The sequence below is a fragment of the Rhinoderma darwinii genome, chromosome 4 (assembly GCF_050947455.1).
Source record: "Rhinoderma darwinii isolate aRhiDar2 chromosome 4, aRhiDar2.hap1, whole genome shotgun sequence".
NCBI classification, from domain to species: Eukaryota; Metazoa; Chordata; class Amphibia; order Anura; family Rhinodermatidae; genus Rhinoderma; species Rhinoderma darwinii.
This window is the reverse complement of record NC_134690.1, coordinates 145588542-145602127: the sequence shown is the minus strand read 5'-3', so window position 1 is coordinate 145602127 and position 13586 is coordinate 145588542. Positions and strand designations below refer to the sequence as shown.

Here is a 13586-nt window from a genome sequence, read left to right as displayed (position 1 = left end):
CATAGACCGAGGGCGGGAGCTAGAACCGTCTGGCCAGGCTGTGATAGGTTCTCCCACTCCTCAGCCTACCAGCCCGAGTGGTAGCAGATCGAGTCACTCTAACAGACCTAGGAGCAGATGCAGAAGCTGTGTCTGGCAGATCCTTTACAGCCCCCATAGGTAATGCCACACAGCCCCCCCATAGGTAATGCCACACAGCCCCCGTAGGTAATGCCACACAGCCACCTATAGGTAATGCCACACAGCCCCCTGTAGGTAGTGGCACACAGCCCCCTGTAGGTAGTGGCACACAGCCCCCTGTAGGTAATGCCACACAACCCCCTGTAGGTAATGGAACACAGCCCCCTGTAGGTAATGCAACACAGCCCTCTGTAGGTAATGCCACACAGCCCTCTGTAGGTAATGCCACACAGCCCCCTGTAGGTAATGCCACACAAAACCCCGTAGGTAATGCCACACAGCCCCCCATAGGTAATGCCACACAGCCCGGCATTGGTAATGCCACACAGCCCCCTGTAGGTAGTTATACACAGCACCCCCCATAGATGGCAACCCCATCTACATGTCTGTAGATAGCGCGACCGTTCCAGGAGAAGTCCCTGACTTCAATGTCCATATATGGACACTGTGAAGTCAGGGACTTCTCCTGGAGCAGAAACACCAAGCACAGGGTCGGGGATTCTGCTTCAGAAATGCCTGACGTCACTGTGTCCATACATTGACACAGTGAAGTCAGGGACTTCTCCTGGAGCAGAAACACCGGCCACAGAGTCAGGGATTCCTCTTCAGAAGGGCCTGAAGTCACTGTGTCCACAAAGTGACGTCAGGCACTTCTGAAGCGGAATCCCCAATCCCCAGCCACAGCGTTGCCGAAGCTGTGGCCGTGGATTGTGGATTCCGCTCCTACAAGGAGCAAAAAAAGTACCCTCCGCCTCCTCCTCACATGCACTTCGAACTGTGAGGAGGAGATGGAGAGAGAGCGAGCGGCGGAAGACACGGCCGTCACTCGGACACATTCCAGGGATGGCCGTATATTACCCGGCCCCATAGACTGCTATGGGAGCTGGGCGGCCAGGAGAACGGCCGAAAATAGGGCATGTCCCATTTTTTGACGGCCGGGTTTCTCGGGCCGTCAAAAAATCGGTCGTGTGAATAGCCCCATTAGGGATCTATTGTTCCTACTGCGGCCATGTGACGGCTGTTTTATGAACGGCCGTCACACGGCCGGGAAACCCTGTCGTGTGAATAAGGTCTAAGCCGGAACATTTTACAACTACCTTTTAGTGTGCATGAAAAAATTTAATTCAAAGGGAAATTTTTTTCTTTGCAATTATGTCAGTGTATAAAGTTACAGGTCTAAACTCTGTAGCTCCTTGTTACTGTATACTCATTACGATACTATCTACTTTGTGCTCTGGCTTTGGGTTTGGGTTATGCATATTTTATTTAAATCACCATCCATGCCAATTTCATATACACATAGGTGCCATATTAAAACCAGGGAGGATATGTATAGTACATTGATGTTGGTGACGATTTGGATCCACACAATGTCTCCATGACAAGTCTGAACAGAACAGTAAGTCTTGTCCTGAGAACATAGGAGCAGAGGAGCAGCAGCCATCAGGCGTATAACTAGCGCTGATAACACAATTATTAATAAAAGTTTTCAGATTTTTCATGCACAATAAATGGCCTTGTACATATTACTTCTGGTAGGTACTCTTAAGATCAGAAATCTTTGTGGAATCCAATGAATATATCCTTTTTATTTATAGTTTGTCTATCTAAATATTAGGTATTGCCAACAGAATGATACTTGGCATCAATTATCTCTGCCTGTTTGGATGCATTAAAGAAGTCAACTATTTTGGCAGATAATGAAAGGAAATTGTAGATGAGATTTAGTGTTCAGTAAACAGCAGACTGCTTTCACAGATCACTGCTCCACTTGTAGTTTCTGTAGAGTTCATTGGCCCTACGGATTTTTAAAAAATGCTGTTTTCTCTTCAGAGTTGTCAGTGCCGTCAGGATTCACTGAGCACAGCTGCATGCTTCTAGATTTTAACAATGCATTGTGAAGGCAGGGAGAAAACAGACAGCCACATTGAGAATTAAAGGTTTACATCACAAGAAGGCTGAATGTTGGTGGTCACCATTGAAAACAAGACATATTGAATTATAGCATAGTGTAATGCGGTGTTGGAAGCATGAGTTAATAATACAGTACAACACAACCACAATGCACATTAGCTAAGCCCATGTTGTAGCAAACAGAAGGTTACACTTTACATATAAATAAATTATACAGAGTAATAATCAACCTAGAAATCCACGTGCCAATATTACATTGCTACAATTGTTATTTCAGTAGAAAAGTCATAGTTGGTATATTGCAGGTACTTGTAGCACTAGTAGTTTTTTACTTTCTTCAAACACAATTTTATCAATGTAGGTGGAGAAACATTATGACCTGAAGCAATTTTAATTCCAGTAATGTAGTTGTCTATGTTTTTAAACAGAAATGGTTTTACAAAATAAGATCTATAATGAAGTTTCAAGACTGAATACCATTGACCCATCATAGCAAAAGGATGTCCCTTTGGAATAAGTTTGGCCAGGATACTTCAGGATCCTGCAGCTCCAACTGTAAAGCGTAGAGGACTACGCTTTTAAATATAACAGTATACTTTTTTTCTATATGCCATTCAATGACAGATATAAGCAACTGCATAGGTATACAGTCACATATGTCTGACTATACGTTCGGCAAGACCATTTAAAATGGTCCCACTGAATGTAAATAATTGACACAGTGTGAACTCAGCTGAACCTGTATTTGTGGGAATAATCCAGCAAGGGGGTGCCCTAGAATTTAGATCATATTAATAAAGCTCTAACCGCTATGCTTTTTAATACATAGATACATGTATACATTTGACATCTCCCTTAGTGTTCAGTAGCACACAGTCTCTAGTTATTGTGAAAAAGAAAAGGTTCTAAAAATTGTAAGAGGCAATCAGATTCTTTTTTATATGGAAGTATTAAAACTAGTAATTACTCGCTTCAGCTTATATTCCCGCACCATTTAACTATGAGCTGATATGGGAGTTTTTGAAATTTACACAGAATAAACAGTTAAAGAGGCTCTGTCACCAGATTTTGCAACCCCTATCTGCTATTGCAGCAGATAGGCGCTGCAATGTAGATTACAGTAACGTTTTTATTTTAAAAAAACGAGCATTTTTGGCCAAGTTATGACCATTTTTGTAGTTATGCAAATGAGGCTTGCAAAAGTCCAAGTGGGTGTGTTTAAAAGTACAAGTCCAAGTGGGTGTGTATTATGTGCGTACATCGGGGCGTTTTTAATACTTTCACTAGCTGGGCGCTCTGATGAGAAGTAACATCCTCTTCTCTTCACAACGCCCAGCTTGTGACAGTGCAGATCTGTGACGTCACTCACAGGTCCTGCATCGTGACGGCCACATCGGCACCAGAGGCTACAGTTGATTCTGCAGCAGCATCAGCGTTTGCAGGTAAGTCGATGTAGCTACTTACCTGCAAACGCTGATGCTGCTGCAGAATCAACTGTAGCCTCTGCTGCCGATGTGGCCGTCACGATGCAGGACCTGTGAGTGACGTCACAGATCTGCACTGTCACAAGCTGGGCGTTCTGAAGAGAAGAGGATGTTACTTCTCATCAGAGCGCCCAGCTAGTGAAAGTATTAAAAACGCCCCGATGTACGCACATAATACACACCCACTTGGACTTGTACTTTTAAACACACCCACTTGGACTTTTGCAAGCCTCATTTGCATAATTACAAAAATGGTCATAACTTGGCCAAAAATGCTCGTTTTTTAAAAATAAAAACGTTACTGTAATCTACATTGCAGCGCCTATCTGCAGCAATAGCAGATAGGGGTTGCAAAATCTGGTGACAGAGCCTCTTTAAGCTCATTCACTGTGATTGGGGATTTTAATAATATCATGGACACAGGATTGGATAGATTTAAAGGGACTTCATTATTAGAATCTAAGCCCTCAACTTTTTGAAAATGTATGCAGAAGCTTAATTAGACAGACATCTGGAGGAAATGGAACCCTCAATCATAACAATTTTCTTGAAACATATAAATCATTTACCCATATAGACTTGGCCTTCTAGAACAACACTTCCCTTGGACTTCTCAGTTTCAATAATGGATAATGAATTTGGTACCAGATCACTTTCAGAAAATACAATACTAATTCTAGACATTAATTTTGGCACACATAGTCAGGACTATACATTGGAAATCGAAACCAAAAATTCTGAGATAAACTTGGTCCAAGATAATTATTGATACAGCTGGACATATAGCCCTGATTAAAAATGGCTCTTCTGAAATTATTGTAAATATATATACATATATATGTATGTATATATATATATATATATATATATATATTTCCCCAGTATTTATTAACGAGTCGATTCATAGCAGTGCCGAGAAGATCTTTCGAGATATTATTTGGAAAAACAAAAGACCTGCATTTGGAAAAGTCACAGAAATGTATAGTAGTGTGGAATGTGAAAAATAGGCACTCACCCATGTAGTAGTAGCTTTTCTTTATTGTGGCATACAAAAAATAAAAATACGCTTATGATAGTTTACACCCCTACCCATACAAACTTGGTTGTATTAAAAATTTCAAAACAACTAAATTGTGTTTCTGTTCCAGACCAGACCATGAAGATGTCATATACAAATCTTAAAAATAGTTTACAATTTTTGAAGAAGGGATTTAGATGAGTGATTATGTATTTATCTTCAAAAACACCTAAACACCCCAAAAAATATTTGCAACGCTACTGGGGTACCCATAGCGGTACCATTATTTTGAATGTACAATATATTGTTAAACTTGAAGGCGCCAAGAGTAAGGATAAAGCCAAGCGCATCACAAACAAAAGTGGTGCACTTTTTACTTTTTGCTGCTGAAACAAGAGCCTTTCTGACTGTCTAGGGCATTGGCACCCTGCCTTGTCACGCTCCGGATTGGGCTATGCTTAGGGGTGTGTAGGTAGGTTGTTCCCTGTTGTTATATACGTTACCAAGCTGATTACAGCTGACGGAAGTTTAAAAGAATGCCGCCAGCACTGGTTCTCAGGTCAGAAGAAGGGCTATTCTAGTGCAGAACACTCTGTAACCTGCCATGCTGTCTGCTTTGTCCTCCCTTAAGCATATTTTTATCTTTTTAATGCCACAATAAAGAAAAGCTACTACTACATGGGTGAGTACCACTTTTTCCCATTCCTCACTACTAGTTTAAGGAACCCCTGATTTCAACTGCTTCACATCAGACACTTGTTACTATAAAAATCTGCTAGTGCTGCCAACTTCTCCTCACCCATAAAATCACAGACATTACTACATTGCTTCCCAATTAAATAATTTAAAGGGCCGGGACTGCAATAACTCTCTTGACTTAGTCAATCTCCTCTGTAAGAACTTGAGTAAATAATTAAAAACTTATCCAGCTTTGGACAGAGCGAGGTTAATTGGGAACTCTTATCCCACTATATCCATGATTCAACATGTTTAGAACATCATAATTATTTGTATAGCATTTATTCCCTAATATGGAACAACGATTAGATTCTGGAATGCAAAACACGTATTTGCTTTGACAACTGGCAGGAGAAAGTGTGTATAATATCTCAAAATGTCGGTGAATTTTTAAAGCTTAACTATCTTCAATTATGATCAGCAATGTTTAAGCAATTTTATATTTATATGTTGTAACATTGTTTCAAAATAAGTATTGTAAAATAAAAAAAATCAGATGCTTTATTTCATGTTCATTTTTTGCAAAATCCATAATATTCTTGAACATTGGGATTATTAAGATAGTATTTGTGCTTCAAAGAGATTACTAATATCTAGTATTTCCTTTAAAGGGTTTTTCTGGTTTCATGCACATAAAGCTTAATTATTCTCCATATCTCTACTACACTTTGGGGGAGATTTATTAGTACTGTATTACATTTTTAAAACTAGTCCAGGCAGGCAGCAGATGCACCAAATTCATCACAATGGTGCACACTATATGATAGATTTGCCTTTTCCTTACACCACCTCTTGGTTGGCTTACTGCATACCAACATTTTGCGCCAAATTGGTGCATTTTAAGATTTTTATAAGTCATGCCCCCCTTTTCTAGACCCTTTTTAAAACCGTCTAGTGGGGCACAAAAAGTGTCTAAAAAACACATCTTAAATCTGGCGCAGGGCATGTACACCAGATTTTGGCACAAATTTGGCCAGAATTATGACACATTTAGCTTAGTAAATCCCCCCTTCTGTGTTTTAGTTCCCCACTATTTTTTTTCTTTAATTCTTGTTACATCAAAAGGTTACAAACTCTATCCGGCTGACAAAGGTGCTTGGGTTGTTAAGTCTATGAGAGCTCTCTTTTTTAAAGAGATATTTACATGTCGGACATTTATGGAATACTCGTAGCTCCTGAGTTCCAGAAAACAGTGTAGCTTGCTGTGCTACGCTGTTTCTGTAACTTCCATTAACTTCTGTGGTAGATCTGGAAACAGTTCAGCAGAACGCGCTAGGTTGTTTCTGGAAAACCCGGCAACTTTACCATACACTGGCCGAAGCCCAGTGACAGCGGCAGAAAATAGAACAGGGGACAAGGGGTCCAATTCTAGAGATATGTGTAGATCCCAGAGGGACCCACATCTATCAGATATTTATGACATATCCTGTGGATATGCCATAAATGTTGGAGGTGGGAATACCCCTTTTATAAGACATATGTCAAAAGGAGGATGTGAGTAAACAAGTAAACCATGCATGCACTATTTATGTGGACACATTATGCACATTCTATCTGGATGACATTATCAGAGCACTATATGTATGAAACTGTAGCGCCCATGGCCGCGGGCCGTCGGGTTTATTCACCTCCCGACGCCCGCAGCCATGGATCTGTGAGCGCTGGCCTCCGTCTCCCTCCTAGGAGATGCCAGCGCTCACTTCTGCTCCGTTCGGCTGGATCCCGTAGGGTGCGCGCGCACGCTTGGGCTTGGCCTTAAAGGGCCAGCGCGCGCAATTAGGAAATCGTCATCACCATCAACTGCCACGATTTCCTGGTCTATAAGAAGGCCCCTGGCCTTCTAATCCTTGCCTGAGCGTTGTTAGTCTTTCCCAGTCTGTCTCGCAAATGGTTCCTTAGTGTCTCCCGTTCCAGCTGTTACCCGTGCCCTGTTACCGTTCCTGTATTCCGTATTGTTCCTGTGCCTACCCACGTTCAAGTGTCTTCTACCACGTCAAGTGCCATCTGCCACGTCAAGTGCCATCTGTCACGTCAAGTGCCATCTGCCACGTCAAGTGTCTTCTGCCACGTCAAGTGCCATCTGCCACGTCAAGTGCCATCTGCCACGTCAAGTGTCATCGGATACTGCCCGCCACGTCTGGCGCCACTTGCCGCACCTGCCTCCATCCGTGCTGAAGCCACAACCACCGCCCGGACTATTTCAGGTACCCAAGCATACTGTCTACCATTTACTTCTGCTTAGACTGTGACCTGGTCAGCTGCCTCCCCGCTATGGCGGAGCGGCCTAGTGGGTCAACATACCCTGTGCCCGTGACAGACACTATTTACCTGGGTGCTATATGTACTATTTATCCAGGTCTTTAAATGTGTTAAGCAGGGTCCCAGTGCAAAATTTGGCATGTGGTCCCATGATAACTTATTCCTCTGGTCTGGATGCAAATAACAATGTTTACATTCACTGACTGAAAGCAAAGATCTATGATAAATTATATTAACCTGTTAATACACACAAATGATTATACCAATATTTTATAACATTTATTCTTTTAGTAACACTTACAGAAACTGAGACATGCAATTAACAAGATACTGTAATTTCAATAGTTCAGTAAATGAATAAAACAAAAAGCAAACAAACAAATTCAAAACAACAGTAACATCTTTGTACATTCTTTCATACAGAAGACACACTTTTGTATAAATTAGCACTATCCATGGTCCTGAAAGTCAAGTTTTCTTAAAGAGGCTCTGTCACCAGATTTTGCAACCCCTATCTCCTATTGCAGCAGATCGGCGCTGCAATGTAGATAAGAGTAACGTTTTTTGTTTTTTTTTAAAACGAGCATTTTTGGCCAAGTTATGACTGCTGCAATAGGAGATAGGGGTTGCAAAATCTGGTGACAGAGCCTCTTTAAGAAAACTTGACTTTCAGGACCATGGATAGTGCTAATTTATACAAAAGTGTGTCTTCTGTATGAAAGAATGTACAAAGATGTTACTGTTGTTTTGAAAATGGTCATAACTTGGCCAAAAATGCTCGTTTAAAAGAAAACAAAAACGTTACTCTTATCTACATTGCAGCGCAGATCTGCTGCAATAGGAGATAGGGGTTGCAAAATCTGGTGACAGAGCCTCTTTAACAATATATGGGTGCTAGATTTATTTTCAGGCACAGACATAGAAACTGCTATAAAGCCAGTTCACTTGATATTAATTGCCAGAGGACAACTCACATTAATAAAGGTGCAGTGAAGGAAAACTGCTGTTCAGTACGTACATATTTCCTTAAATTACTTTATTTGGTATTTTGATGGTAACAAGGCTTAGGGCTATAGAATTTAATACTTTTTTGGGTTGTTGTAATAGTTACTTGTTCTCTATGCTCTGTTTGGGTACATTGGTTTTGTCGTCTAGATATCATAAATATTGAAAATGTAATATTATTAATGGACAACACAAAAGCTACTCTGGAAATTTATTGATAATGATGTTAATCTGATTTTATAATGCATTAGTTTCATTTATTCTTCAGCAAATAACAAATATACTGTAGTTTATATTGCTTAGATATAATGCAAGCTATAGTTATTTATTATAACAACAAAAAATGAATCTTATGCAAATTTATTTTTGTATTTCTTAAAACATATAGATATGTAAATTGCATTGCCTGCAGATTAGGTAAGCATCCATTTATGATGATTCAACCATTGCTCACAAAAATGTCTTAAAAACATAAATCCCTAAAGTACAAAAATTACCTGAGTCACTGACGTCTGTAGTTAATGGCCCACATTCACTATGCAGTTTTTCCACCAGTCTTTGACGTAAACTGCGCCAAAAAAACTTGCAATTCATGAAGTGTGACAATTTGACATTAAAAATTGCACATTTTCCCATCCCTCGCCAAAATTGAAAAGAGACGAGAAAAGTAGGTGTGTTCTCCAAAGAGGCATAGTTTTAATAATAGTCATAATTGGGAAAGTTTTTGCGTAAATCTAAACCTGTCATCAAGTGGGCTAGCTCTTAACAGACCTTATTATGGCTTTATTTTTATTCTATGTCTTGTGTAAATACACAGGAAAGTTTGTCTCAATAACACATAAAGACGTGATGCTCATTGACATAATAACACCAAAATAGTCTAAGACCTCATGCACACGACTGTAGCCATGTGCACGGCCGTGGTTTTCGGGTCAGCCGGCCGCGGAGTGACATCTGGCTGTGTGCATTATTTCCTATGAGCCTGGATCGCAGAACACGGCCGTCATAAGACATGTCCGTTCTTTCTGTGGTCCAGGCTCCTGGGCCATGCACGGACCGTGGAAACCACGGTCGTGTGCATGGGCCCATAGGAATGAATGGGGCCCCAATTCTCCCATGGATTTTCGGGGGAATTGCGACCGCAAAAGCACGTTCGTATGCATGGGGCCTAAAACATAATATGATAAGAATACCAAGTACTCTTGCGAACTTGCTCTGTTAGCCCAAGTAAAGATCTGCTAATAAATAGCATCTCTCACTCGATCGGACCTTGCCTGTCAATGTATTCTATGCCTTAAAAATAGCAGCTGATCGATGGGTGAGTTTAAAGCTGTCGGGCCGGCTTTATGGAGCCAATCAGAGACACAGCCTAGTCCCAAAAATATTTATTCGAAGCACTAAACAAAGCCATAAACAGAAGCTTTGTGCTGGTTTCTAGGTAGCGACAGTAGATTTTTTCTATACTGTGCATTATAAAACACAGCCAAATTGTATAGAAGCAGGAAGACGCCTTGCAAATGTAAGAATAGCGAGCACACCTACTATCAGGACTAAGGCGTCATGTGTCACCAAGTAAACAGTGCACTGACTAAAACATGTTGATCACTTATGCAAAAATGTCAGCAATAGCACACAACTTATTTAGAAAAATAGAAAACTTTATTTAACATGATAATGAAATACAAGGATAAAAGAATGAGTCATACAATGATGACAAACGGCGTCAGCCTGTGGAGGAAAAAAATAATAACGACGTGTATAAGATCAAATATACAATAAAGTAGTACACATAGTAAAGCATGAAAATGGAACATGGAGCTACCCATGATAAAGTTCCTCCACAGGGTGATGCCACCACGACACGTGTTTTGGCGATGCCTTCGTCCGGGGTGATTTTTCCGAATTTCATTATCATACAGTTTAATACAGTTCTTTTTCTATTTTTCGAAATAAGTTGCGTGCTATTGCTGACATTTTTTCATAAGTGATCTGCACATAATAAAACCAATCAAAAATAGGTGAAAGCAACAAAATGGTAATGAAGATATATTTTAATTATGTAAGATGTTACAGTTTCTGACCATAAAGTTGACGTACAAGAGGGAGCGCTAGTATTCTTGGAAACACCTCAACTGCTTTTAACAATAGTGAAGACAAGAAAATATCTTATCAGCCAGTGGAACAATTCATATATTTATTGTTCTATTTTAGACTTGAAGTAACGGGCTGATTTAATTAGAAATATGGCAGAATGTTCTGTATCTTAGAGCAGTAATTCCTAACCTTATTACCATGAGGGAACTCGTGAAAATGTTTTCCACCCCATTCACATTGCCGCCAGGAAGAAGCTTGGCGTAGGTGAGTGTAACGCGTTCTATAATGCTATATACTGGATGAAATCTGTTTACTAATTTGCCTGCCCCCATGCTGAGCATCCTTGAGCGGCCTGACATCAGTTTCCCATCCTTACTGTAGAAGTCTTCTAAGGAAACCTCCGACCAGGTTCAAAGGATTCCGAACAACTGAAAATGAATACCTAACCTCCATATCAACAAGGAAATGTGTGTACATAGGACAGTAGAGATGCCATGACTTCAAAGCATAATAAAGTAAGGAAATAACGCAGAGAATAAAGAAGGAGCAAGGTCTCAATGAAGAGCAGTATAGTGATGTCTGGCCTTCATGAAGTTCTTACCTCAGTATTTACTTTCAATGTCTCTTCATTGTGGTAGAGAAGAACTTTCTGTCCTGAAGATGTCAGGTTTACATAGACCTGCAGACAGGGATACTGAGAGATTTTCCAGCAGTCTGGGCCACAACTAAAAGAACAGTTGAACGTTTCTGTTATAGAAGCATTCAGTAATGTGCACTGAGCCTCTTCTGTCCATACACTAAGGGAGATATAAAATAAAACATATAAAAATCATAGCCCTGATGTCATGCAGATAACTACGATCCCCATTTTACATTATAGTACCAGTTCCCACATGAATGAAAGACCTAAACAGAGATAATGACAACTCGGGATTTCATCAATATGAAATATTATTGCTGATTTTTTTTTGGGTATTTTGCTTCTTCCCCTCTCCAACAGGAGTATGTAATGTTTTATCGGTACACTGTTATCATTTGTATTTTGAAATGGATGTCTTCGTCCGTGTAATGAAGTCATTGCTTGATACATAATGACCCACATTTACTATCTAATAGACAGCGTAAACTTAGACCAGGCAGGCACAAAACACGCCAAAATTATTATAGTGGTGCATAAAAATGTTGGTGTGTCTTGCCAATTCTGACTTATCTTGTTTTGTGCCAGAATTCTGTGTCCATTTTTTTTTGCGCATATTGGCGCATTTTAAGCCACGCACCGATTCCCAGCTAAGCGGTGCCCCTTTTTTGGAGCACTTTTTAAAAATTATCTAGTGAGGTGCACACATCAAAAATACACCAAACACTTTCTAGACCCAGACACAGTACTAAATCTGCCCCATTGTGCTATTTTTTATGTATGTTATTCAGACTATTATCTGACGCATTTGTGTGCTCTTTTGTGGCTAGTGTATTGTTTTATCGTTTTATTTTTATTTTATTTTACATTGTGAAAAATTGAATCAAATCAGATTATACAAAAATATTATTGCGGAAGTGGACCTGTTAGATGTCTAGGATATTATATCTGCATTTGATGTTTTTGTTACTTCAGATAGGAAAACCTAAAATGGAATAGGATGAAAAAGACTAGGACCAGTTTTTCTCAGCTTTTTTTTTTAGTGGTTAATAATTGGGGTTGAACATAAAGTAAAACAAAATGATTTATAAATGATTAAATAGCTTGTCAAATGGGACATATTGGAAGATATATAGACTGGAATTACACATGCAGTTTTTGATGCAGCTTTTTGAGTTAAAGCCAGAAAGGGATCCAACAGGAAGAAATTATATACTGTACATAATTGCTCTATACTTCCGCTTCCTTTTGGTTCCACTCCTGGCTTTGGCTAAAAAAAACTGTTCCAAAAACTGTATGTGTGACTCCAGCCATAAGGTAATATTAGGGCACGTTCAGACGTGGCGGATTTTTTCCGCTGCAAATGTAGGTGCAGATTTGTGGCAAATACGCAACAAATCTGCACCAACATTTGCATATGTGACAGGTAATTCAGACGTTGCAGATATCACAGCGGACTTGCCACAGATTTCAGTTTTTGCATTGCAAAGGCTGAAATCTGCATTGAAATTCCGCTTCTTCTCCGCAATGGAAAGAGAATGCTGCAGAGGGAAACATCTGCACCACAGCCTAATTTCCACACAGTTATTTTCTGCAATGTCTGAACTAACTTTCCTAAAAATGTATAGAAACAAATGTAAAAAATGTCTGTAGCAGAATTCCACTGCAGACTGTCCGCAGCGGAATTCAACAGCAATTCCGCCACATGTGAATGTGCCCTTAAACTAATAGTAGGCGTATAGACATAAAGTTATACCCACATTAAATAGCAATTTGTCTTTGAACAGCATTAATACAGGGATTCTTCTATTCTTGCAATGATTTTTGAACAAGTTCACAATTTGCATCTTTAATGCAGTTTTTTCATGCCTATTTTTTTCAAAATGCAGAAATAAAGGATAAATATTAGTCCACTTTCACATGGTCGAATTTTGGTCAGTAGTTTGCATCAGTATTTGTAAGCCAAAACTCGAAAGAGGTACAAAAGATGGACGAGGTACAAATACTTCCATTATACCTTTTTATTGTATATTTTCCATGTCTGTTTTTGGCTTTCAAATACTAATGCAAAATATTGACCAAAATACTTTGTACTGCCGTGTGAAAGTGGTCTTAGTGAAAGCAATATACGGCTGCTTTCCTTTTTGATCCATTACTAGTTTTGACTAAAAAAAACTGCACGAACAAAATAGTATCAATTTGCAAAGTGTGCACTGGGCCTAAACCTTCCAGGCACATTTTACGTGGGACTGTGAGA

At 39.7% G+C, this 13586-nt stretch overlaps 1 protein-coding gene across 1 annotated transcript in view; it reads right to left on the bottom strand.

Moving 5' to 3' along the window:
* KCNMB2 (potassium calcium-activated channel subfamily M regulatory beta subunit 2) overlaps positions 1–13586 on the bottom strand; it is a 626403-nt gene that overhangs the window by 32211 nt on the left and 580606 nt on the right. The window contains exon 5 of the mRNA XM_075861645.1: positions 11294–11489. Coding sequence (XP_075717760.1) covers positions 11294–11489 — 196 coding nt within the window. The remainder of the gene's footprint in view (positions 1–11293; positions 11490–13586) is intronic.